Here is a 27822-nt window from a genome sequence, read left to right as displayed (position 1 = left end):
GTTGTGATATCGCGAGAATAGGGGTTTTATGTTTTTACATTATTTTTCTTTACAAAACTTAACCGGGGTTATTTTTATTAGTTAAAAAAAATGTCAATTATTAATCTGTTAATATTTCTTGAATGCACGTTCTCTTAAAGGAATCAATCCAACCTTTACTGTGGAACTATTACTACCTCATTAGGTTTAAACCAGGGGACTCTTTTTACGGTTGCAACAGGCACGCCAGTCAGAGTCGTGGAAGGACATATTTTAGTAACATTATGTATAGATTTATTTCGCAGTGGTTATACGTGGCTCAAAAGCCTTCCGTGAATATATTTGGATTGTGTATGTTGCCAGCAAATTGTGACAAGTCTATTGCTTCGATATTAAGGTGAGCTGCTTTTACCTTTCCATGTTTTATACATGTGGTGCCTATTCTTACTTTGTGCGTCTGTACTAATGTGCATGTGTACAAATGGAATTGTGTTACGGAGTAATACTGCACACTTTACATATAGTTTATGTAACTCAGTATAATACAGTAGTACCGCAATTTACGTACTCAATTGGTTCCGTGACCGTGCTCCTAACTCAAAACACTTGTATCTCAAATCAACCGTTTAAATGAATTAAAATCAGACAGCACAATTTTAACATTTGACATACTGTTACGCTTTTCCTGCTGTTCAGCTCCTAGACCTCGCTCCAGGAGCGTTCCCTCCGGGGCCCATGTTTTCGTCGGGGGGGTAACACCCTTCACTTTAAAGTAAAGTAAAGTACCAATGATTATCACACACACACTAGGTGTGGTGAGATTATCCTCTGCATTTGACCCATCACCCTCACCCCCTGGGAGGTGAGGGGAGCAGTGAGCAGCAGCGGTGGCCGTGCCCGGGAATAATTTTTGGTGATTTAACCCCCAATTCCAACCCTTGATGCTGAGTGCCAAGCAGGGAGGTAATGGGTCCCATTGTTATAGTCTTCGGTATGAACTCACGACCTACCGATTTAGGGCACCCGACAATGGGTCTGCTAAGCTCCGCTTTCGGGGTTGGAATGACGAGGCCGCCGATTCATGACAATTTGGTTGCTTTATTATAAGTTTTTCAGGACACAACCGAACGCTTTACTCACTCTACTACAAACCCTGTTTCCATATGAGTTGGGAAATTGTGTTAGATGTAAATATAAATGGAATACAATGATTTGCAAATCATTTTTAACCCATATTCAGTTGAATATGCTACAAAGACAACTTATTTGATGTTCAAACTGATAAACTTTTTTTTTTTTTTCAAATAATCATTAACTTTAGAATTTGATGCCAGCAACACGTGACAAAGAAGTTGGGAAAGGTGGCAATAAATACTGATAAAGTTGAGGAATGCTCATCAAACACTTATTTGGAACATCCCACAGGTGAACAAGGCAAATTGGGAACAGGTGGGTGCCATGATTGGGTATAAAAGTAGATTCCATGAAATGCTCAGTCATTCACAAACAAGGATGGGGCGAGGGTCACCACTTTGTCAATAAATGCTTGAGTAAATTGTTGAACAGTTTAAGAAAAACCTTTCTCAACCAGCTATTGCAAGGAATTTAGGGATTTCACCATCTATGGTCCGTAATATCATCAAAGGGTTCAGAGAATCTGGGGAAATCACTGCACGTAAGCAGCTAAGCCCGTGACCTTCGATCCCTCAGGCAGTACTGCATCAACAAGCGACATCAGTGTGTAAAGGATATCACCACACGGGCTCAGGAACACTTGCTACATCTGTAAGTGCAAGTTAAAACTCTCTTATGCAAGGCGAAAACCGTTTATCAACAACACCCAGAAACGCCGTTGGCTTCGCTGGGCCTGAGCTCATCTAAGATGGACTGATACAAAGTGGAAAAGTGTTCTGTGGTCTGACGAGTCCACATTTCAAATAGTTTTTGGAAACTGTGGACGTCGTGTCTTCCGGACCAAATAGGAAAAGAACCATCCGGATTGTTATAGGCGCAGAGTTGAAAAGCCAGCATCTGTGATGGTATGGTGGTGTATTAGTGCCCAAGACATGGGTAACTTACACATCTGTGGAGGCGCCATCAATGTTGAAAGGTACATACAGGTTTTGGAGCAACACATGTTGCCATCCAAGCAACGTTACCATGGACGCCCCTGCTTATTTCAGCAAGACACGTGTTACATCAACGTGGCTTCATAGTAAAAGAGTGCGGGTACTAGACTGGCCTGCCTGTAGTCCAGACCTGTCTCCCATTGAAAATGTGTGGCGCATTATGAAGCCTAAAATACCACAACGGAGACCCCCGGACTGTTGAACAACTTAAGCTGTACATCAAGCAAGAATGGGAAAGAATTCCACCTGAGAAGCTTAAAAAATGAGTCTCCTCAGTTCCCAAATGTCTACTGAGTGTTGTTAAAAGGAAAGGCCATGTAACACAGTGGTGAACATGCCCTTTCCCAACTACTTTGGGACGTGTTGCAGCCATGAAATTCTAAGATAATTATTATTTGCAAAAAAATAATAAAGTTTATGAGTTTGAACATCAAATATCTTGTCTTTGTAGTGCATTCAATTGAATATGGGTTGAAAAGGATTTGCAAATCATTGTATTCCGTTTATATTTACATCTAACACAATTTCCCAACTCATATGGAAACAGGGTTTGTACTACTGCACATGCAACCACTCAAGTCTCCTGACTCGACCACACACTCTTTGACTTCACTCGACCAACACACTGCCATTCTTGCACACACACATTTGCTACTATCATAACAATGCTTTTGAAAATAATACTTTTAGGGTAAGAAATATTGTATAAATCATGCGAAGTACTACTGACAACTACAGTAGTTTTATGACGTAATGTAATAATAATTTTCAGCATTTACCGTGGAGAGTGGACTCCTACAGCATCTCCTTCCAGCAGATTTTTCATCAAACAAACTATCAGCAGTTTTTCATATGTTCATTGATAAATACCCACCGTTTAGATATTATTTTGACATTCTTGGCTGGCGTTCGACTCATTCTGCTTCTTTATCATGCAGATTAGCAGTGATATGCGCCAATGGCATCGCTAGCTTGGCGACACACTCTGTCATGTAGTGATGAATTATTTTTTTAATTCAGTGAATATCATCCACTTCTTCTTTTCAGCACAGTCCTTCACTCTCACTTTCTTCCTTCTCATGGTTGACACGAAAAAAAACTAGTTAAAACGATTTGTCTAGCTATTAGCTAATGCTAGGTAGTAAAACCAGATGTTTTGGTGGGATCTTGGGGAGTTTACGGTGACATTTGCTAAGCAAATGCTAATGGAGGAGATGCCTGTAATAGTGTTATGTTTTACAGCTGTTTTTAATTTAGTTTCAGTCATAGTCCTTTGACGGACATGTATTTTGATTTTATATGTATTTTAGTCATCTAAATGAATTTAGTTGTAGTTGACTAAATTATAAAGGATAACCCATCTTTGAAGTTGTCTTGAAACCACTTTTATTTTTGCAAGGCATCTCAAAAACTCATAACAAGCAACCAGTGATATATATATATATATATATATATATATATATATATATATATATATATATATATATATATATATATATATATATATATATATATATATATATATATATATATATATTAGGGATGCCGATAAATGCGTTAAAATGTAATATCGGAAATTATCGGTATCGGTTTTTTTATTATCTGTATCGGTTTTTATTTGGTTTTTATTTTTATTTTTATTAAATCAACAGAAAAAACACAAGATACACTTACAATTAGTGCACCAACCCAAAAAACCTCCCTCCCCCCATTTCTTTCTGTTATCAATATTCTGGTTCCTACATTATATATCAATATATATCCATAAAGTCTGCAAGGGATACAGTCTGTAGGCACACATGATTGTGCGTGCTGCTGGTCCACTAATAGTACTAACCTTTAACAGTTAATTTTACTAATTTTCATTAATTACTAGTTTCTATGTAACTGTTTTTATATTGTTTTACTTTCCTTTTTATTCAAGAAAATGTTTTTAATTTAGTTATATTATTTTTTTAAAAGTACCTTATCTTCACCATACATGGTTGTCCAAATTAGGCATAATAATGTGTTAATTCCACGACTGCATATATCGGTTGATATCGGTATCGGTAATTAAAGAGTTGGACAATATCGGATATCGGCAAAGAGCCATTATCGGACATCCCTAATATATATATATATATATATATATATATATATATATATATATATATATATATATATATATATATATATATATATATATATATATATATATATATATATATATATATATCACATACCTGTCTTTCTTTGTGTGTTAGCATGGAAAATGTAAAATCTGGTGTTTTCAGTTGTCATGTTGTGGAATTGATAGCTGAACAATGTGCCAAAAACAATGATTAAATTGGTGGAGAAGTATGCCCATGGTGTACTACAAAAGTAGTGGTAGAGTAGGCGGTCTTGCTCCTGCGCTACCATCTTTAATAGTAACAGTAATTCAGTTCAGTTCGAGCAATTTCGAAATATTAGCTTCGGCCTACTTACTGTTGCAAAGATGTCTCAATGATTAGCCGACAGACGGCGCTCCAAGTTCGTTGTATTTTTAACAGAGAAAACCTACCTACTGTTTGTTTCCCAGTGAAATATCCGAACAGCGTGCATTGCACAGACAGTAGTTCTGATTGGATCCCCGCCCCTGTCCCACATGCTACTGTGATTGGATAGATTCCTAACTTGTGCCACCCGCCTAAAGACCAAATTAAAATGTTAAGTTAAAAGTTAAAGTACCCCCAATGTGTGATTGGATTTTGTCACTGTCAACAATTAGCCCCTTTTTTAATACGTTGACTAAATTGTCAATTGTCAACGTGCATCTGTTGTGATTAGTTATCGTCCTATTTTAGTCAAGGGAAACTAAGTCATTAACGATAACTAAGACAACAAATTTTACTCAACCAAATTAATACTGGTTTGTAACTCAAATTTTTGCTTTGAACCTATATCATAACAGTTATCCAAGAGACCGCTTTTATCTTAAAACACTCTTAAGTTGAGGTACCACAGTACAGTTATTTAGGAATAATACTGCATTCAAGTAATACATATTTATTCATATGTCTAAGTATAATACTGTTATTTAGTAGTAATACTGCAAACTACTAATACTTAGTAATAATTACGGATCTGACTTGCAACTTTTTTTTCCCTCATAGACTGCCCAGTGTGTGTAGCACTAAATGCCTCAGCACACATTCAAACAGGTTTTGTGAGAATAAAAACAATGTTGCCAACTCCAATAATGAAGACTCCACAGAGACCCAAACAGTCTCTAAACAACAAACTGCACATTCCAGTGACATTAAGAAATTGGATGAGCAAAATGATCGAGACAATATCAAGAAAACAGATGTAATTAATGTGCAAGATGATGCTGCTGAGGGAAAAGAACTTGATACGTCGAAAAGCGGGAAACAGAGTCTACTTGATCTTCTGGGAGCCATGAAGGTGGATGTCACCAGCAAGAAGAGGCTAAAACTGTTGAAAATTAAGCCAAGTGTTTCCATCCCGACCTCAAGGCCAATGGAAAGCAAGTTTCAGGAGGATTCTGTGGATATTTCATCTCAAAGGTGAGACATAATTTGATCGACTTGAAGTTGTAACTCTGCTGTCTAGTAATCTCCCTTGGTCTGCATTGGTCTCTTTGTTTATTGATCAATTCTGTCTCACTTTTTTTTTTTTAGACAAACCCTGGATCCGGAATTGGTCGCAGCTGCCTCTGCTGCTGCTTCCACTCTTCCGAACCGCATCCAGGCCGAGTCTGAGCTGCTCAAGCAGCTGAGGCAGCACGAGGACCTCACTGAGGCTCAAAAAAAGGGAGAGGCCAACGACCTCGGGTACATTTTTGCTAGTCCTATGTGCATTTTTCTCCTGGTGCCATCAACAGCTAAAACCTCCAACATATCACCACTTTAACCTAGTATGACCCAATAGATGGATACTTGGAAATGGAACTGGCTTTGTTACAGCAGCCACATTTACAGACAGTAAAGCTGCACTGATAACAATACATAATAGCTGGATAAAAAATGATGCTTTTATAAAACAAATATGTTTTAATTGACACTTTAGTTTGCAGCAGTGCAGTTAGCAGAAATTAACCCTGCAAACTCTCAATGATTTCTTAGAGTGATTCTAGCTGACATGAAAGTGTCAGTGAAAAGTCAAGCCAACAGACTGTACGCTCAGCCAGCCAATCAGATCCGATTTGACGACGACGGGCAGGGCTACAAGCGCGACAGAGGAGTCACTTCAGAGCTGGATGGCGTTCGCAGAAAGTACATCACCTTATTTTTATTTATTTTTATCCAGATCATTTTTATAATGTAGAAGAGGTCAGTATATCTTTTGGTCATGGAAATGTCATTTTATGAATGAGAATTGAAAAACAAAAAAACGATTGGTTTAATTTTGAAATACAAAAAATTAAATTGAAAAACAAGGGGCTATTCTTTTTTCATGTCAAAAAGCAATAACTACATCAAAAAATGGGTTGATTTTCATTGTATATTTCCATCCATCCATCCATTTTCTACCGCTTGTCCCTTTTGGGGGTCACAGGGGGTGCTGGAGCCTATCTCAGCTGCTTTCATATAACAAAATAAAAATCACAACAGAAATGAAAGAACTGACCAAAAACATATGCTTTTTTTTCCATCCTGACACCAAATCAAAAGTTGCAAGACCGCAGACCAGCATGTCAGGAAAAAAAACAGTTGTGTATTTCAGAATAAGATTCAAATGAACCAATCGTTTTTATGTTTTTCAATTCCCATTCATAAATTGAAACTATCAATGACCGAAACATACACTGACAAAAAGAGAAGCCTGTGGTTAATCTTTTCATTATTCAGTTGTTGTTTTTTACAGGAAAGGCTTGTTCTCTGGAAAAAAGCTTAACATCTTCTCCCTTCCTACTGATGAAGATAAAGTTACTGAAACAGTTGGTAATTATTAGTTTGAATTACTTCATTAGTGTAATTTACAGTAAAACCACTTGGAATTTGATTACAGTTTTGAGGAACATTATGGCGTCAAAGCAGTGCCAAAATCTGCATGCATAACGACCACTCTCTTCGCAATGTGGCTTTTAGTCTGCGTGCGTTGGGACAATCACTCAAGTAGCAAATTAAAGCAGACTCAGTTGGACTGCCTCTAAGTAATTTTTCAATTTTCTAACAAAGCAAATATGCCTAATAGAAAACACTCGAAGGCAGTATGTCTTAAACAAAGGGCCGTTGTTGGGCCGCTAGCGCACCTTAGAGGGCCGCAAAAAATCATCTGTTTCTTTGCTGTGGTCCGTCTGGGCCGCAGCGATACTCAGTTGTAATCCACTTTTCCACCACTCGTGGCAGTAATGACAATATCAAACAAACAGAACACGTCTAGGGCTAAAATCTTAGATAAGTTTTAAAGCGCAAAAATGATGACTAAAATGGTGAAGCTGTATTTTCATTTGCACTTGGATTTTATGGACAGTTTATTTAAGAAACATATTTATTGCTAATTTATTTATTTAAGCACATCATAATTGTAAGGTAACTATTTATGAGACCCTTCTGATGCAGTATATTTAGTTAGTACTTCTTTTTCTAATCAGCCTGATCTAAGCCGAAGATTTTTGTGTAAAATAAATAATAATCTTTGTGATTAACACATATTTTTTAAATATCATTTGACAAGGTTGTAAAAAACAAGTAGGTTAGATATAACTATTTTTACGTTTAAAACCAAGAGTAAGATTACTAATTCAGTGTTGATATTTGGGTGGGACCCAAGCCCCTCTGTAGTGGAAAAGTTGGGCCCCCAGGTCAAAAAAGTTAAAACCCTTGCTCTATAAGGTACAGTAAGGCTCCACTTTTCCAAATGCGCTAGCCACGATGCTAATTTCTTTCTTCTTTTTCTTTCTTTAGTTTATTTCGAACATGAACACACTTACATCTTAATACGTCACACAATTTCATATCATTTCATTTTACATCATGCCCGAAAAGGAGTAGGAAGAAGCAAAGCTTATTTAATCCTACCCCTTTCCCACTTCAAAGCGTTTACAATGATATAGAATAATTTACTGACCTTTTTATATAATAAAATAACATCTATGAATTAGTATACACAACAGTTTTATAATATGTAATTAATTAATTCAGTCATTATTAACATACTGAGATGAAGAATATCTTATTTTTAATAAGGTTAGAAGTATTTCTCATAATTCTTCTTCTTTGTACTTTGTAAGCACTATTATTTTGAACAACCTCTTAAACTGGATCATATCAGTACAATTTTTAACTTCTTTACTTAATCCATTCCATAATTTGATTCCACATACTGATATGCTAAAAGTTTTAAGTGTTGTACGTGCATATAAATGTTTTAAATTATTTTTAAATTTAAATGGGTTAGCTACTGATTAGCATTAGCGATTTCACACACCGATTTCAACACCTCCATATTTGGTAATGAAAACTACAACTAAGATGCACGTTACAATCAAACAGCTGGTATGTAATAAGTACAATACTTACAGTACATTGAAAGTCCGATATAACGTGGTCTTTGGGGTCCAGAAAATCTCGACCACGTAATTCAGGGTGACTAACCCAACATTGTGTTATGTCAAACTTGTTGATTGGTGAATAGTGCCCCCATGTGTGATGTGAATCGTGGAAAGTCACAGAATGAGTGGGGCAATAATCTCCAATAGGTAGGGTTAATACAGTATTGATAACCAATAATTTGGTGGAAGAAAACAACGCAGTTGATTCTGGTGGAAAAAACGGGCAAAAATTTGCGGCCCATGGCACAACCGCATTATATACTACTAGGGCTGGGCGATATGGCCTTTTATTAATATCTCGATATTTTTAGGCCATGTCACGATACACGATATATATCTCGATATTTTGCCTTAGCCTTGAATGAACACTTGACGCATATAATCACAGCAGTATGATGATGCTATGTGTCTACATTAAAACATTCTTGTTCATACTTCATTAATATATGCTTATTTTAAACTTTCATGCAGAGAGGGAAACCACAATAAGTCAATTTACCAAAACTGTGTTTATTAAACAGTTATTAAGCAGTGGCACAAACATTCATGTCATTTCCAAAACAGAAAGTGCAAGATTGTCTGAGACATTTTAAAACAAGCTATAAGTGCACTTTTGTGCATGATGTCACTGAGATGACATATCAAAACAACACTAAATTAAAGTGCACTTTTTGTACAGAACGCCACTACAATAGTTTAAAACAAAAAAAGTGCACTTTTCTGCATGATGTCACACAAGATATTTCAATAACTGTCAAATAAAAATGAGCTGCATTATAGGAAATCAAATAGTGTATGTCCTTTGCACATACATGAATTGATTAACGTGGACCCCGACTTAAACAAGTTGAAAAACTTATTCGGGTTTTACCATTTAGTGGTCAATTGTACAGTACAATCTACAAATAAAAGTTTCAATCAATCAATCAATCGCTATGTGGTAGGTTCCTGCGGACGTTATCTCCTTCTGTTGTTGACTATTTTTTTCACACGGTATTGATCTGGAAATGGTTGCTTCGGCATTTTGTTGGTGTGGCACCAAAGGGAGATGTTGACATGTAGAGTTTCAAGCACTCCTTATTCTCTAGCGGGTGACTTTTCAAATGATGCTACATTAGCAGTGGTGCTACTTTTTGTAGCAACGCTTTTGCCGCATAATTGTTCATCATCTTCCCGCTTGAAGCCAAACCACCGCCAGACGATGGACCCTGTGCTGTTTTTCTTGGGAATTAATACTTCCTTCATTTGTTACCAGATTCGCACCTTCTCTCTCTCGGATAACCACCCGCACCGTTAACATCACAGCTAACGTTACCATGTCGCTACCTGTCTGCTCCGCGGGAGCGTGTGACGTTGCACACATGACGTACACTACCGTTCAAAAGTTTGGGGTCACATTGAAATGTCCTTATTTTTGAAGGAAAAACACTGTACTTTTCAATGAAGATAACTTTAAACTAGTCTTAACTTTAAAGAAATACACTCTATACATTGCTAATGTGGTAAATGACTATTCTAGCTGCAAATGTCTGGTTTTTGGTGACTATCGCTCCAGTGTTCTAATGGTACAATGTGTTTGCTCATTGGCTCAGAAGGCTAATTGATGATTAGAAAACCCTTGTGCAATCATGTTCACACATCTGAAAGCAGTTTAGCTTGTTACAGAGGCTACAAAACTGACCTTCCTTTGAGCAGATTGAGTTTCTGGAGCATCACGTTTGTGGGGTCGATTAAATGCTCAAAATGGCCAGAAAAATAGAACTTTCATCTGAAACTCAACAGTCTATTCTTGTTCTTAGAAATGAAGGCTATTCCACAAAATTGTTTGGGTGACCCCAAACTTTTGAACGGTAGTGTATGTAAGAATGTGTGCTTGTTTTAACTCTCTGTAAGAAGGAGAGACAAGAAAGAGTGTGAAACGCATGCAGTGTAATGCCCGCAGCCAAAAGCAACTGCATGAGAACGTATACTCGAATATCACGATATAGTCATTTTCTATATCACACAGAGACAAACCCGCGATATATCGAGTATGTCGATATATCGCCCAGCCCTATATACATCTTTGCATTATATGGAACCGTGTTATATTGGAGTGTGTTTGTAGGGTGCAAGAAAAGACAAAACTTTCAGCTCATTGTAGCCTGTACACTACTTTTATCCAGTGTCTTGGAATTGCAACTGCATGTTAAGTCTAATACTTGCAAATGAGACTCAGATGTCTAATAAATCCATATATAACAACTGGACAGCACAGTTATCTTTACTCAGTGTGAAATATTAAATGCTTTTTTAAATTTTGTTATTAAGCAAATGAACATTTACTAACACATGAGCACACACAGACATACTGTAAATTGTACCGTTGAGTACCTGGGTATTGAGTCTCAGGTACCTGGGAATTTATATTGTTTCGATACAAATGTGAAAGGTACCCATCCCTACTTACAAGGTGATCAAATTTGTATGTTATTTTTTTGTTTTCATTTTAGACACATAATGGCTTAGTTTGTCTAAAGTTTAGACTCTAAAGGCTACTCTTATTTAGAAGGGACACAGTTTGACAGTAACAGTTCCCCTTCATTGGCTCTGCATGGATACAGTAGGCACTTTAAGTGACCAATCAGAAAGATGCTGTATATTGAATGGCCACCCTAAGTGCCAAAAGGGTGGAACACCACACATGTGGAGAAACAGAAAACGAGCGCAAAATGAGTCTAAGTGTGTATTTTACGCACTACGATTTTGGCACTGTTTTGATTCCATAAAATAAAATAACACATCCATCCATCCATCCATCCATCCATTTTCTACCGCTTGTCCCGTTCGGGGTCGCGGGGGGAGCTGGAGCCTATCTCACCTGCATTCGGGCGGAAGGTGGGGTACACCCTGGATAAGTCGCCACCTCATCACAGGGCCAACACAGATAGACAGACAACATTCACACTCACATTCACACACTAGGGCCAATTTAGTGTTGCCAATCAACCTATCCCCAGGTGCATGTTTTTGGCGGTGGGAGGAAGCCGGAGTACCCGGACGGAACCCACACAGTCACAGGGAGAACATGCAAACTCCACACAGAACAAAAAATCCTAAATCATTTGAATCGCTAACTCACATCACTAGACCTCATTTGACTTCAGTTCAGGGAACCTCAAAGGCTATCTCTGTGTATTTTGCTTTTTTTGACATGTATTACAAAAGAAGGATCAAACTCAACAAGGAATGTTTTATTTTAGAAGAGAGATGGATGAATGGAAACACTGTTAGTTGGTGAATGTTTGACCCTGTAACTGATTATTTCTCATGTAAAAACCGAAATGAATAGTGTTCAATCTCAGAGGTTCCAGTGTTTTTACGCATATGAGTATTACCGTAATAATTTGGATATAAGACGACTTTAAATATTAAATTTTCTCAACTACTATGTAAATGTTGCTTTTTAGCACGCCCAACGCTGTGGGACGTGGATTTCGCTAAACAACTGTCTTCATTGGCCAACCAAATGCCCCGGAATGCCTTTGAAAAAATGATCAAATGGACCGAAGAGGGCAAATTGTGGCAGTACCCAATTGACAATGAAGCATGTAAGTAAATGACATTGTATGTACTCTTGTTGAATATGTGGAGGAAGCAAAACAAACTTACAATGTTTTTGTTCATTTGTCAGGCTTTGACGAGGACGCCAGAGTCCCCTTCCATGAGCATGTCTTTCTTGAGAAGCACTTAGAGGAGGGCTTCCCCCAGCGAGGTCCAGTACGTCACTTCATGGAGCTTGTGGTAATCGGTTTGTCCAAAAACCCCTATCTGACCGTCCAGCAGAAGAAGGAGCACATCTCCTGGTTCAGAGACTACTTTAACCAAAAACAGGATGTCCTCAAAGAAGCTGAGGTTTATCTTAATTAAATTTGTGCTACATTTCCTAAGCCCCTTTATGATTAGCAAGGCTAATTTTGTCTTTGTGCAGAAAGTCAAATGATACTCTAGTACAAAATATATAATAAATTGTAGGGGTGTAACGATTGATTGATGCATCAATACATCAATTTATATTCCAACATTTCAAGTATATCCTGGAAATGTGTCAATCCAGGGTCGTTTTAAAAGGGACTTTGTTAATTTTATCGATGCTAGAAAAAGGAAAACATTGGATTTAAGAACAGCACACTTTTTTTTGACGTTTAGCACTTTTAATGATAAGGGCATTAAACGTTCAGTCTGTCGGCCCATCTGTGGCCTCAGCAAAACAAAAATGGCGGATACCTGCGGTGGTGGAGAAAGGTCATAACAAATGCAAATGCCACATGACAGTGTCATTAATTACAACACAAAAACTTTAAGCTGCAGCACACTTGCAAAAGCCACATCAAATACAAAGGACACAACACAATAATATAAAACCACAACACTAATTTAAGCCACAAAGGACACAATGGAAGTGACAACACAGCAAGTTTCAAGCTAGTTTGGGGACGGCGTGGCTCGGGTGGTACAGCGGCCTTTCCAGGAACTTGAGGGTTCCAGGTTCGATCCTAGCTTCTGCCATCCAAGTCACATCAGTTGTGTTCTTCGGGAAGACACTTCACCCTTGCCCCTGATTGGTCGTGGTTAGCGCCTGCATGGCAGCTTCTGCCATCGGTGTGTGAATGTGGAAATGGTGTCAAAGCGCTTTAAGTACATTGAAGGTAGAAAAACGTTAAACAAGTATAATCCATTTACAATTCCATCATTTACAGCGACGCATCGACTTCCGTAACACAACAACATGAAACATTAACAACTGGCAGGCAAGGAATAATAAGCACAAGAGCTAGATCAAGGAGGCCACGTAAATTAGGAAGCCAGGGGTCAACACCATCAACAGGGGTGAGGTGGCGTACATGCTGCCGCACAACTGGGACACTGTCCTTCATGGCGACACCAGGGCAGAGAACAGGGGCCGTACTTGTCAAGCTTCTTAGAATTACTCATAAGAAGTCTGCTAAGAGTTGACTTAAGAGTAAATAAATTATTCGCTGAAAGCTGCACTTAAAAGTTAGTTATCAAGCGTCTTACTCACACTTTCAGCGAAGTGTAGGACTGAATCTTAAGTGTCACACTCAGAGCTGAATTACGACATTACTATGTGCCGTAAACGGAATTTTAGGTGACGTCATTTCTGTGTCCATAGAAATTACCAATCACGGAAGGGAATCCGTTGTCTAAGAATAAAGAAATATCTTGGAAATATTTAAGTGGACAATGGGAGTGTATATTTTGACAATAAACTACAAAATAATACAAAACAAACTAGTCCCCGCCGGCACTCACGCTACCGCTCCCTCTCTTCTATCGCCCACACACTCACTGACGTCACTCACCTCACGGCCACACACATACGCTACTGTCATAACATTTTCTTTCCAATTCATTAATTAGGCAACTAATTTGAAACTGGTGTGGGTGGCTCTATATATACTAGCCCACTGCAGACACATGCAGAAATCAACAAGGAATCGAAAAGTATTAAATCTGTGACAAAAATAATATCCGCTCTGTCTAAACGATACCGTTTGATCAGCTGCTCGTCATCAAAAAAAACAAAACATTGTTCCGTTCCCTGAACGTTCGCGCACGTCTCTCTCGCCTCAATGCCATCCCCTGCTGGCAACTCCTAACCACTTAAGACACATCTGAAGGTCTCTTAAATATCGTGGAGAGTAGGAGTGATTCTTAGACTTAAGAACGTTGATAAACAGCTTTTATTCTTAAGTTTGAGAGTAGGACTAAATTTCGCAAATTCTCAGGACTTAAGTGTTAAATGGCACTCTAAGAAGTTTGATAAGTACGGCCCCAGATATGGGCGGGTCGGGGAACTTTATTTAACAGGTAAATATACTGTTAAAAGTTTTATTGAACATGTATTGAATACTGAAAATGTGAGCAGAAAATTGTTGGATACACTTTTTATCCAAATAGGATGTGAATGCATTAGCCATTAATTGTTTACTTGCTTGTTTGTATCCATTATTAACTTATACATAATTCCCTTACAAGAAATAACAGTAATATTATATAGGAAACTTCACCTGAAGTGTCCAATATCTAGTATTTATTTCCCAGTTACAATGGTTGTTTTGTTTGCTAAAAGTTACTGTATTGGCAACCACAAGTTCTGAATTGAATCAAATCGATGTTAAAACGAACCGTTACACCCCTAATAAAATGCAAAACTTTGGTAAAGTAACTTGGTGTTCAAACATAAAGATTTATTAATCACTTGCTTGCATTAATTAATACAAAACAGGTCAAATATGTTGAAATAATTCAGTCATACTGAAAAAAAAAATTTAATGGTACATGTTTGCTGATTAGTTGACAGCTGAATGAATCGTTGGCGTGTTTTAGGCAGCTGTTGAGATCGGGCCGTCATTATGATTAATGGTGTTTTCTTTGGCAGGCAGTGAAATAGGTTCATGTTGGCCTGTAGCATCTAGGACCTCGGCTCGTTTACAGTACATGTTTAAATAGAACTTGAACCTTGTGCCCTTTGCAAGGAAGTGCTTTTGAAGTCCTGAACATTTGAACAATGAAGCATGCAGTTTCTTAGTGGTGACCCTCGACTTTATTTGTTGTCTGAGAAATCGTGGAAAAAGGAAAGCTTGACATTTGAAAACACTCCCGCTTCCACATTTTGTTCACTTTTCCTTAAACACTCATGAGTGGCGTGATGATGTGTTCGCAACTTGGCTAACTGCATGGGGGGAAAAGGTGTATGTTTGTACACCTGGACGACTGCGGACAATAATGTGGAGATTCATGACTCAGAAATACTGAGTACCATACGGCGGTGGTCCCCAACCACCGTTCCGGTCCGTGACGCATTTGCTACCAGGCCGCACAGAAACATTAATTAATTTATAAACTACCGCTGTCCCACTAAACACATCAATAAGCTTGTTAATAGATATATATTACAACTCCTTTGTTGTAAATGCACATTAATGGACATATTGAATGTTAATGTGCCAGATTGTAGACAAAAGTTAATTTTTTCATGCTCATTTTTTTGCTGTTTTTATCTGCCACACGTAGAAAGCCGGTCCGTGAAAATAATGCATACATTAAAGCGGTCCCCGGTGGAAAAAAGGTTGGGGAACCTTGCCATACGGTATATTGTTTTCATTGAAACACACCACTAGAGGGCACCACCAACAAAAATGCAAGTTTGCTCAAGAAATTTACTTTTTAAGATTGTTGCCGGGCCTCTCGTATTACTTATGATCAATGAAATCAAAACCAGGAAGCGACTTGGTGAAATTGGAGTGTCCAAGTATTGTGTTGAAAATTACAAAAAAAAGGCTAAATTCATCGCGTGTGTGCTTGGATTTCTTTAAAAGGCTTACTTTGTGGTGGTGAGAATTATTTATTAGAAATACGCTTAATTGGATATGAAAAATGATTGGGGGTAAGAAAAAAAAAAACATACGCGAATCCTCACGCTGCGAAAGAATGCAGATGACCGAGCATGTGACAGGACGTGAAGGCATCATCGGCTGCTCTTGTCACAGAGCGCGAGGCTTGAGTTGAAACCAGTCGGCTGAGGATGCCGTGAACGTCACAGCACAACTTCAAAGGACCGCCTTTGCCCGACCGTAACTTGTCTGCGAGCTTTTATTCACGTGTATGTGAGAGTCTATGATCCCGACGGACGCCTTGACCCAGACATGGCCGAGGTCCCACCGCCCCAAGTAGACCCGGACTTTGAGCCTCTTACCCGGCCGCGCTCGTGCACCTGGCCGCTGCCGGAGCTCATCGACCCGGCGAGCTCCACCACATCCTCCCCGAGCCCCTCCGTGCCGCCGGGAAACGCCTGCAACCTCGGTTTACTGGAGGAGGATTACGAGGAGGACTGCTCGTATGTGTCCCATTCTGACTTCCATCGTCGCGAAGGGCTGCACCTTCATCCGCACTTGCATCAGCCAGGCCCGCAGCTGCCGGTGCCCCAGCAACAGGTGCCCCCCTTGGGGGGAACCAGCCAGAGGAAGAGCAGCTCGTCCCGGCGGAACGCCTGGGGGAACATGTCATATGCTGACCTCATCACCAGGGCCATCGAGAGCTCACCCGAGAAGAGGCTGACCCTCTCCCAGATTTACGACTGGATGGTAAAGAGCGTGCCTTACTTCAAGGATAAAGGAGACAGTAATAGTTCTGCAGGGTGGAAGGTGAGTGCACTGCTTACTAGGGGTGTGGGAAAAAATCGATTCGAATTCAAATCGCCAGTCTCACGTTGTACGAGTCAGTATCGATTCTCATTTTTCAAAAATCGATTTTTATTTTAATATTTTTATTTTAATTTTGTATTAATCAAAACAATACACAGTACGATTCAGTATCTATTATAATTTTTCAAAAATCGATTTTTATTTTAATATTTTAATTTTAATTTTATTTTTTATTAATCAATCCAACAAAACAATACACAGCAATACCATAACGATGCAATCCAATTCCAAAACCAAACCTGACCCAGCAACAGCAATAAAGTTAAAAAGTTAAAGTACCAATGATTGTCACACACACACTAGGTGTGGCGAAATTATTCTCTGCATTTGACCCATCACCCTTGAACACCCCCTGGGAGGTGAGGGGAGCAGTGAGCAGCAGCGGTGGCCGCGCCCGGGAATCATTTTTGGTGATTTAACCCCCAATTCCAACCCTTGATGCTGAGTGCCAAGCAGGGAGGTAATGGCTCCCATTTATTTAGTCTTCGGTATGACTCGGCCGGGGTTTGAACTCATGACCTACCGATATCATAAACCGAGCAATTGAGAGGAGACACAAACACGACACAGAACAATCCAAAAGTAGTGAAACAAAAATGAATATTATCAACAACAGTATCAATATTAGTAACAATTTCAACATAGCCGTGATTAAAAATCCCTCATTGACATTATCATTAGACATTTATAAAAATAAAAAAAGAACAATAATATCACAGTGGCTTACACTTGCATCGCATCTCATAAGCGTGACAACACACTGTGTCCAGTATTTTCACAAAGATAAAATAAGTCATATTTTTGGTTCATTTAATAGTTAAAACAAATTTAAATTATTGCAATCAGTTGATAAAACATTGTCCTTTACAATTATAAAAGCTTTTTACAAAAATCTACTACTCTGCTTGCATGTCAGCAGACTGGGGTAGATCCTGCTGAAATCCTATGTATTGAATGAATAGAGAATTGTTTTGAATCGGAAAAATATCGTTTTTGAATCGAGAATCGCGTTGAATCGAAAAAAATCGATTTATAATCGAATCGTGACCCCAAGAATCAATATTGAATCGAATCGTGGGACACCCAAAGATTCACAGCCCTACTGCTTACTGCTTATTTCTTTAGTCCAAACACTAACTTACACATTAACTATAATTATTGGAGAAATGCCCTTAATAAGCAGTGCTAATGTGCCCATGAGCAAGGCATCGGACTTGTGCCAGCGTCAATATTATATATTTATTTTTGTGTCATCAAGACATAAACAGCTTTATGCATGTATGCACAATATGTGCTCCCTGCATTTAACCCGTCACTGTATTGAACACAGCAAGCAAGCACGCATAAGGAATGAATGAAGATGGGAATACAAAATTAATATAATTAGATCATGTGTGTACAGTACATGCAGCAAAATTATTCAACCCCTCGCTCATTGTAAATTGTTAGGGTTGCTGAAAAAATTTGATTCACATCTGAATCGCGATTCCTATTTAATACTATTTTAAATTGACTCATAATCATCAAAAATCGATTTAAAAAAAGTATAATTTTAATATTTTTAAAGCCATGTATAAGTCATACGTTAGCAGCCAAGAGAGTTTTGCAATCTTGAAAAGGTTTTATGTTTTCTATACCAAATAATGTATTGCTAGAATCAATTTGAATCGAGAATCGTGTTGAATCGAAAATTTATTCTGAATTGAATCGACACACCAAGAATCGTAATCAAATCAAATTGTGAATTGTTGTATGATACATATATGATACACTTGTCCAGGGTGTACCCGAATGCAGCTGGGATAGGCTCTCGCACACCCCGCGACCCCGAAAGGGACAAGCGGTAGAAAATGGATGCATGGATATACAGTAGCATATGTGTATAATGCATATGTAAATAAATGTGTGTGTGTATATATATATATATATATATATATATATATATATATATATATATATATATATATATATATATATATATATATATATATATAGTGTATACTGTATATGTGTGTATACATACATATTTTTGTATGTGTATTTGGCTGAATAATCTAAAGCGCAACTGTATCTATATATAAATATGTATTAAAATTAACAATACATACATATTTTTAAGATACATAAGATATTTAGTGTTGTCAAATGCTTATTTGGATTAATCATGAGTAATCACAGGTTTTTACTTGCTTGCAAAATACAGATTTTACTTAAAAAACGGAATTTAAACACAAATGCAGTTTTATTGTCAAAATAACAGCAATTTTTAAAATGTTTTACTTGATAGTACATCATTTATATGCTCAAAACATGGTAACAGTTTTATATAAAGTCCCGTCAGGGTTTATTTTGAAGTGAAATTTTCCAGCGAGCACGTCAGTTGGAGTCTTTTCACTCATCTTTGCACAGGTGTATGCGTTGACCAGATCACTGACCATATAACAACCTGCTCCACCTTTCAGGTAACCATCCGCAGGTAAGATAAAGGAACATATGCGATCAGAGTAAATTGTGTGATTAATCTGCGTACATAAATAAATAATGTAATATTTTTTGTGATTAATCACATTAGTTAATTTGTGGTTTTGGATTATATTATATTATTCATTAGTTTGAAAAAGGCAAAATTATCCTGAGCTAATACTCCTCAAATAATAACACTGTTTCGTCTTTCTTGGAAAACCACTATCTGAAGGGTGTATAGTATCTCAATAGATCAGAAACAAGTTTGCACCCTTTTGTGGCTTATTACAAGGCAAAATTGTTAATCTCAGGCTATGTTGCCACAGCAACCACTTCCACTGAGATGTGATGTGGTCAAACACGACAGAGAGCCTAATTGTTCTCAATTTAGCAACCTTTCACCACACATGGATAGTGTTGTTTTTGTTATTCTCAGTGCGCACACGAGTTAAACATTAATAATTCCATGGTTTTTGTCTGAGTCACCTTTTGAGCATTTAATCATTTGATTATTTTGTCGGTCAAGCAACACTTAACTCAATCATATGTTTTTTTTATTGAATAGTGAAGTGTGACAACATAAAAGAGGCAATCCTTAGCTGTATATATTACTCCAGTTATATTCAGCAAAGTGCTCTAAAATTGTGTTTTTCTAAAGAAGAAACAATATATCCAGTGTTACCATGCACTGCACTCTTCATGCAAATATTGAGATAATATTTGTCCCAAAAGTTTGGAAATGTTGGCACACGATGCACAGACATCCTGAAAAACAAAACCGTTTAACCCAACATTGGATAAGTATATAAAGAAATGACTGAAATATGGTCAAATTAAACCTTATTTTAGATCTTTGCAGCATTTTCATTGTTGGGGCTATGTCAGGAAATGCCTTTGCAAATATAATTTTAATTGTTAACACATCTGAATGAGGGCTTGTGTGGTAAAGCTCTGTTAATATAAAGGCAAATTTAAGTGTAAATGCAGAAGATATATCAATAGAGCTCCCGTCGACAATAACAGGAGGTGACACAAAGAGTTCAATCAGTGTTTGGTGAGTCGTGTGTAGAAGGGGATGCTGGGAAGAACGTCAAACATCCTCCATTCCTGAGCTGTGTGCTCATATCCTCGCGTCCCGTGTCTTCTAGAGTTTCCTCAGCGGATGCTACAGCTCCAAGAGAAAGGGATGGATACTCTTTACTGCGTCACTTCCTCCTGTGGCCTTTGAACGGGGCCTTTTTACTCAAGCTTGACTTCAGTGAACCCCATTGATCTAGTATTACTCCATTTTACCTTTGTACTTTCCTACGATGTTTCTCTTGAAATTAATAGTGTTTCTCACTTTCTTTGTCAAAGTGCTGGCAATTGCCACTTTCCTTGATTACATAGTGGCTAATTTTGCAGTCGTATGCACAAGGTTTGGCCGTACGAAAATAGATAGTATACGAAACCTGGGGCAAAATTTAGTGGAAAACTAATTCTGACGAAAAGTGGGGTGAAAGATAACCAAACTTTCTTTGGTATTTTTTTGGTCAACCTGCCCAATCATACTCTACCCATGAACAGTCAAAAAAGTCATATTCTACAAAATGTTAGCTCAAATAATGCATTTTCAAGCAAAAAAAACACGACTACTATAAAAATATAAATTGTAGGTTTTCCGCAGGGCAAAAAAAAGCATCAAAAGTCATTAAATGTTTTTTGCGAAATTAAGGCCTTAAATGGCAAAAAAAACATTCAATGCGATGTCCAGAGGCATTAAAAATATAATGCAATTGTAGGACTTAGCCAATTGTCAATACGTCAATCAATCAAACGATCAATCAATCAACCAATCAATGTTTATTTATATAGCCCTAAATCACAAGTGTCTCAAAGGGCTGCACAAGCCACAACGACATCCTCGGTACAGAGCCCACATAAGGGCAAGGAAAACTCACCCCAGTGGGACGTCGATGTGAATGACTATGAGAAACCTTGGAGAGGACCGCATGTGTGGGTAACCCCCCCTTCCCCCCCTCTAGGGGAGACCGAAAGCAATGGATGTCGAGTGGGTCTGACATAATATTGTGAAAGTCCAGTCCATAGTGGATCCAACACATCAGCGAAAGTCCAGTCCACAGTGGATCCAACACAACAGTGAGAGTCCAGTCCATAGTGGGGCCAGCAGGAAACCATCCCGAGCGGAGACGGGTCAGCAGCGCAGAGATGTCCCCAACCGATGCACAGGCGAGCGGTCCACCCCGGGTTCCGACTCTGGACAGCCAGCACTTCATCCATGGCCACCGGACCTGTGTAACTCTCCCTCCACAAGGGAGAGGGGGGCAAAAGAGAAGAAAAGAAACGGCAGATCAACTGGTCTAAAAGGGGGTCTATTTAAAGGCTAGAGTATACAAATGAATTTTAAGATGGGACTTAAATGCTTCTACTGAGGTAGCATCTCTAACTGTTACCGGGAGGGCATTCCATAGTACAGGAGCCCGAATAGAAAACGCTCTATAGCCCGCAGACTTTTTTTTTGTCTCTGGGAATCACTAATAAGAAACAATGAATTAAAATGAACTTAAGAACGTTGCGGCCATCGATAAATTGCTACGTCTGTGTGTGCTTCTTTTCTTCTCTGGCTTTCAAACTGGATACACAAGGTTTTGTAAGGTCTGAAATCAAGAAAAGTGCTGCCTCCCTAGTGGCTACTGTGCTGCATGGCAAAATCAAACGGCTCTAGAGACCCAATATTTGCAATTGTTATGACTGTCATGTTCAGTCTTCTTCAGAAGGGTCACCTGACCACTGTGACGTGTTGCCAATCAGCTGTTCTCATAGGCGTGGCCATCTAATATACCGAAAATAATGTCTGTTTACAAGAACATTTGAAAAGTATATGAATAAGAAGACATAATGAACTTTTTTGGGCACAATCTATTCAAGATGTTAAATTGACTCAGTTTATTTTTAATGCATCTTATTGGCATTTTTCCAAATGTCAGTCCATGACATGTCTTTTTCTTAAATGTTCAAATCAATCACATTTTCCAACACATGCATCATTTGCATTTCTAGTATGATGTTCATTTATTATTCCATTAAACCTTTTAACTGTTTTTTTTTTTTCAATTGTATCCTGAATAAAAAAACGTATCTTCTAGCTTGTGGCTATTATAAGTCATACTTTCAGAGAATATGCATTACTTACAACATATTTCAAAGAGATAAAATTAAAAAAAATGACTTCTGGATGTATTATATTGATCAACTAATTCAGAATTGGATGTTTATTTAGAGGGCCTAATTGCAGTTCTCCTTAAATAATTTTGATAGAAGGTGCGTGTGATGTTTGAAAGGCAGAACAATTTAATTGGCTATTGTCTGAGTCTGTGCACAAATCAGAACACTGGATGCTTCTGCAGAAATGATAAATAAATACAAATAAATTATCAGATGAAACGGTCTTGCAAGCCATCTGTAATTCACTAGATAGTAACAGTTGATATAAACTTTTCAACTATTCAAGATTATCGATAATCACTGTCAAAAGCTTAAAAATTGTGTCCATGAGGTCGAACATGGGCATTCAAATTTTTTAAGTTGCATTAAAAATGGTATTAAATTAGATTTGCTGATAATTGTAGAAACCCTGAGTTCTACAGTAGTATTGGCCACTAGATGAGACAAAAACACTCAGAGCTGTGCAGTATTGTGGCGACTGATTGACTCAGCCTCAGCCAGTATTACTATATGGAAATAAACAAGGGTAACTGTGACTTATTTAAAAGGCCATAAAAAAATATACAATGTAAGGCACTTAAACAATTAACATGCTATTTTCTTTATTTTTTGCGTGATTAATGCATAGATGTTCTTGACGAATTTCATTAACAACATAATTTTGGTCCTTAAATCCAGCTTTATATGACCTTACTTGCATGTAGTGATGGGCAGTAACAAGCTAAATATAGCTAAGTTACGTAGCTTAACTACATTTTCTAGTAGCTTGGCGGTAGTTTTGCTACTTTTAGCTAGGTAACGTACATCAAAGCTACAAGCTACAAAGAGACAAAATGGACTGCGAATCCAGGCCAAAAAAAAATGGAGGAAATACCTTGAACTAGATAAATGAGAACATCCATACATACGGTGAAAATCCATGCTGATTGGTTGGTGTTCGTATGATGAGTCACAATTGGCTAAGGTTAGGGCGAAACATTACGGACTGGCCAATCAGAGCCAAGATAAGGCGGGTCATCGACACCAGGAAGCAAAATCATAAGACACGAACTCATGTCACATGACGACGAGGGAGTTGGAGACAGAGGGACGCTTCAAGCTGACCACTCAAAAAAAAACATAGTTGGGAATGGCAGAGGAATTATCTCCTGCAGATTAGATTTTTCCTTTAGTAATGAAGACGACGTGCAGGAAACCCGTAATATTGCGTGTCCTTGGCCATATGTACACAAATGTATGCGTTTGGAGAAAACAATGCCCAAAACCTTCGTTTTTAGTTATTTACTCTGTGAACCCAAATCATAACTGCTCTCTTTATTTAAGACGTAGAACACAAATTTAGGAACGCACATTAAGGTGAGTTGAGTTCATGAAAAGTTTTATTGCACAAAACCTCTACCAACTGTTCCCAAACAACACACTAGTCATTGTTTTGTTTTTGTTTTTTGTCAAATAAATACATACGGTGGGGTGCGCGGACCTCTAGAGGTAGTTGTAGGGTGTCCCCAACTAAATGATGGATAGTTAATAGTAATAGACCTCAGGCTACTGCATCCAGGCTGCGTGTCTGGAGCTCCTGGGTCCCACCGTCCATCCCTTTTGGGTGCTCGTCTTGGTTGGGGCCTGCTGGGTCTAGTCCCCGCGTCTATTGTAGTAGCTTGGTGCTGCAAGGTATTCCAAGGTGCTGCAAGTCGGCCAGCTGCTGGGGTAGTGTCCTTGTGTGTCAGCATGTCTGTGATCTTCTTTTAAGTATTATTTTTTTAAATATATTATTATTATAATTATTACTATTGTTATTTTTTCCCCCCACTCCCTCAGGGGGGGATTTTGACAGGGCGGTTGCTGTTTGTTCCATCTCCATCTTTGGGGTCCCTGCGGGTTGGGTGGGGGGTTCCCATGGCCCCGTGCTGGGCGGTCCTGCGGCAGCTGACTTGGGTGGGGTGGCCTGGTGGCGGGCCACGTGGGGGGTGGACTCGTGGGAGCCCGGTTGCTGGTGGGGTGGGGGCGGTCTTGCCGTCCGGTTGCGGGGAGTCTCTGGGCTCCCCGGGCGGGGCGTCCTGCCTTTCTGCCCGTGTGGGGTGTGGTCTCTCACTGGCTTGAGGGCTGGCTGTCCCCTGCTTCTCCCGTGCCTTGTCCTCTGCCGGGCGCGTCTGTCTGCGGCCTGCTGCTGGCTCTTCCGTGCGGCACGGTGGGCCGGGCTCTGGGGTTCCTGTCGCTGGCCGGCCTGGCTGCGTGGGGCCGGCGGTCCCTGGTTCCCTGGGCGCCACACCTGCTGTTTGTGGGTTGGGCTCTCTGGGTGGCTGGGGCCGTACTCTGGCTGCCACACACACTGGGAGTCAAATATTTTGTACATACAAATACACATATACTCACATACACACCGTTATTCATACATACATACATAAGTACCTACGCTCCCACATACATACACAAATACAGTACATACCTACATACTCAAAGTTCGTACATCCACACGCACATTCACTGTACAAACATACATATACACATACTGTACATATACATTCACTGTACAAACATACATATACACATACTGTACATATACATTCACTGTACAAACATACAAAAACATACTGTACATATACAAGTACATATACTTGCATACACTCATGCACATAATCACGTTTCATCAAACATATATTAACGTTGTTGCCCTAGGGTAAACTGGGTAACACATGGCACACTGACAAAGCTTAACCTATAGTTACTATAACAATCTACAAGGTAATATAGGTTGCTTCTCTTTCTTCCCCTCCATTTTTCTGCATTCTTTTGTATCTCTAGTTATCATTACGTACAGTTTATGTATTGTTGCATTTGAACAACTGTATTGTTGATAATAGAGGTAAATTATTGGTATTGTTCATTATCAATAGCGCTATTACTATTGGTATTTGTATTGCTCCATTTGTAGTGTAATAATGCTCATTGTCATTTCTGTATTACTATTTATTTCGCTAACTGCTTCTTTGCTATCACTTTTACCATCATATTTGTACATATCGTATTTGCTGATGTTGCTCTATTGTTGTTGTTGTTGTCATTGTTGTTTGCTGTTGTTGTTTTTGTCTCTCTGTCTTATCCCCCTCTTGTCCCCACAATGTCCCCCTCTGTCTTCCTTTTTTTTCTCTTTCTATCCCCTCCTGCTCGGGCCCGGCTGCTCCAAATGATAATATAAATACATTTAATAAAGTCAAATACAAATAAGGCAACAAGAGAAGTATCCTACACTTCACTTTTGTAAAGTAAATCTGAACAGCCGATATGGGCATCTACATCAACTATATGATTTGCCTGAGAAACTGGACAGGACAAAAAAATAAATAAATAAATAATGGACCTTTATTGGGTCCAGTTGTACACTCTCAGTTACATTAACATTGATATTATACATGTGGGACCATATATACAAATGCCGCTAAAAGTATTTTTGATGTAGCAAGCTACTTTTGCCGTGTAGCTTGTAGTGTAGCTTGCTACAATTCTTCACTTGTAGCTTAGCTACATTTAATCGAGAGCTACTTGCAGTTTAGCTTACTACTTTTCTAAGTAGCTTGCCCATCACTGCTTGCATGCATGATGACCCCATGACTTAAATATGTTTTATATTCTGACCACAGCATGCTGCACTTTTTAGTTTTATAGAACACATTCAAACATGATGGCATGGTAGGAATATTAAATAATTCTCATCAAAGTCTTACAGTAGTACATTTTTATTATTGCCAAAGCCTTCATCACATTCTTTTGGGACTTAAAGGAGATCAAAATCCAAGTAGTTGAACTTGGACCTTTTTTATTGATTTTTTTTATTTTTTCAGCCATCCTATCTTACAAAAGAACAATACTTTAGGCTACCATTATTAATAAATGAACAGATCTCTCCTTCAACCACTCTATTGTGGGCCTTGGAACTGCTGGCTAATGGTTATTTTTACACTTTCCTGTTAAAAAAAATACTCCCCCCACCCCCCACAATGAACTGTGACGCATTTCCTGGCAAGTAGATGGAAAACAGTGCCATGTGTTAACATCCCCGCCCGGCAAAAACACGAGGCTGCCGCTTGGAAAAAGGAGAGGGGGAAGAACCACAAATTGTTGTGAATTTCATGCTGTATGGAGTCATTTTGTTCCATTTAAACATTCCTAATGTTATTCTTTCCCTCATTTCATGGCGGATATTTAAGAATCTGCATGTGTGTGAGCACCTGTTAACGTAATGGCAGATAGAGGGCAGCCAATGACCTCACGGTGGAAGGCGTTGACTTTGATCCAATAGCTCCGCCTATTAACAACCTCAGGTGGGTGGAGGAAAGGACGAGGGCGATGCCGCTGCCTTTCAAAGTTTCCTGTCTGCCTGCTTTGCACTTTGTATTCCCTCTCAAACCATAGTGTTATCTCAAGATGCCAACAGAGTAGGCCCCTATACGGGGGGGCTTTATTCCACTATTATCCATCCATCCATCCATTTCTGCCGCTTGTCCTTCTCGGGTTTGCGGGAGGTGCTGGAGCCTATCCCAGTTGCACTCGGGCGGAACAACAATATGAAAAAAAAAAATCAGTTTTTCCATTAAAAAAAATAATGTCGTTTTTTACATTTTAGACTTATTTTACCACCCTAGTGTGTGCTCTTTGTGTCATAAATACAATTTAATAAAATGTTTAGACCATCCTTAATCTTTAGACAATATTCACCAGTATTTTAAATAAAAGCATAGTAATTTTGTAAATGTAAGGCAAGGCAATTTTATTTATAGTGCACAATTCGTACACAAGGCAATTCAAAGTGCTTTACAGAAAAATAATTCAAATTAAAAACAATACATGCTTTAAGTACATTGTGCTTGTGTAAAGTGCATTTTTGAAACCTTTATTTAGCTGTTATTGTAAAGTGGGGAAGTGTGCCGTTGTTCTGAGCTTGACGAGTTTGAGAATGTTTTATTTTCGTATATTCAAACAAAGTGTTACTGTTCAAACTGTGTGCAATGTTACAGTGGCCAAAAATATCAAATATAATTTTCAAATAAAACCTCTAGATTTTTTTAAATGAATACTTGGGCCTACTTCGCTATTGTAATTTAATGTCGGTCATTATGGTGGCAACTTGTTTCCTGAGGTGGTATTTAGCAAAAAAAGTTTGAGAACCACTGTTTTAGTTGAAGCAGGATTATGTGTGTGATGCAAAAACCTGCTGCTTTTA

General features: G+C 38.5%; 2 protein-coding genes across 2 annotated transcripts in view; both read left to right on the top strand.

Moving 5' to 3' along the window:
- The first annotated feature begins 186 nt into the window (after positions 1 to 186).
- LOC133650502 (small ribosomal subunit protein mS31-like) lies at positions 187 to 12676 on the top strand. Its single transcript, XM_062047820.1, has 7 exons — positions 187 to 376; positions 5246 to 5659; positions 5774 to 5926; positions 6218 to 6367; positions 6960 to 7036; positions 12099 to 12239; positions 12323 to 12676. The coding sequence occupies exons 1-7, from the start codon at positions 264 to 266 to the stop codon at positions 12556 to 12558; spliced, it is 1284 nt and encodes a 427-aa protein (XP_061903804.1). The 5' UTR covers positions 187 to 263; the 3' UTR covers positions 12559 to 12676.
- A 3549-nt stretch (positions 12677 to 16225) lies between these two features.
- The window catches only part of LOC133650501 (forkhead box protein O1-B-like), a 38932-nt gene continuing 27335 nt past the window's right edge, over positions 16226 to 27822 (top strand). Inside the window, exon 1 of the mRNA XM_062047819.1 lies at positions 16226 to 16856. Within this exon, the coding sequence (XP_061903803.1) occupies positions 16359 to 16856 (498 nt within the window). The 5' untranslated portion in view covers positions 16226 to 16358. The remainder of the gene's footprint in view (positions 16857 to 27822) is intronic.

This window comes from Entelurus aequoreus, linkage group LG05, assembly GCF_033978785.1.
Source record: "Entelurus aequoreus isolate RoL-2023_Sb linkage group LG05, RoL_Eaeq_v1.1, whole genome shotgun sequence".
NCBI lineage: Eukaryota > Metazoa > Chordata > Actinopteri > Syngnathiformes > Syngnathidae > Entelurus > Entelurus aequoreus.
This window is presented reverse-complemented; position numbering and strand designations above follow the sequence as displayed.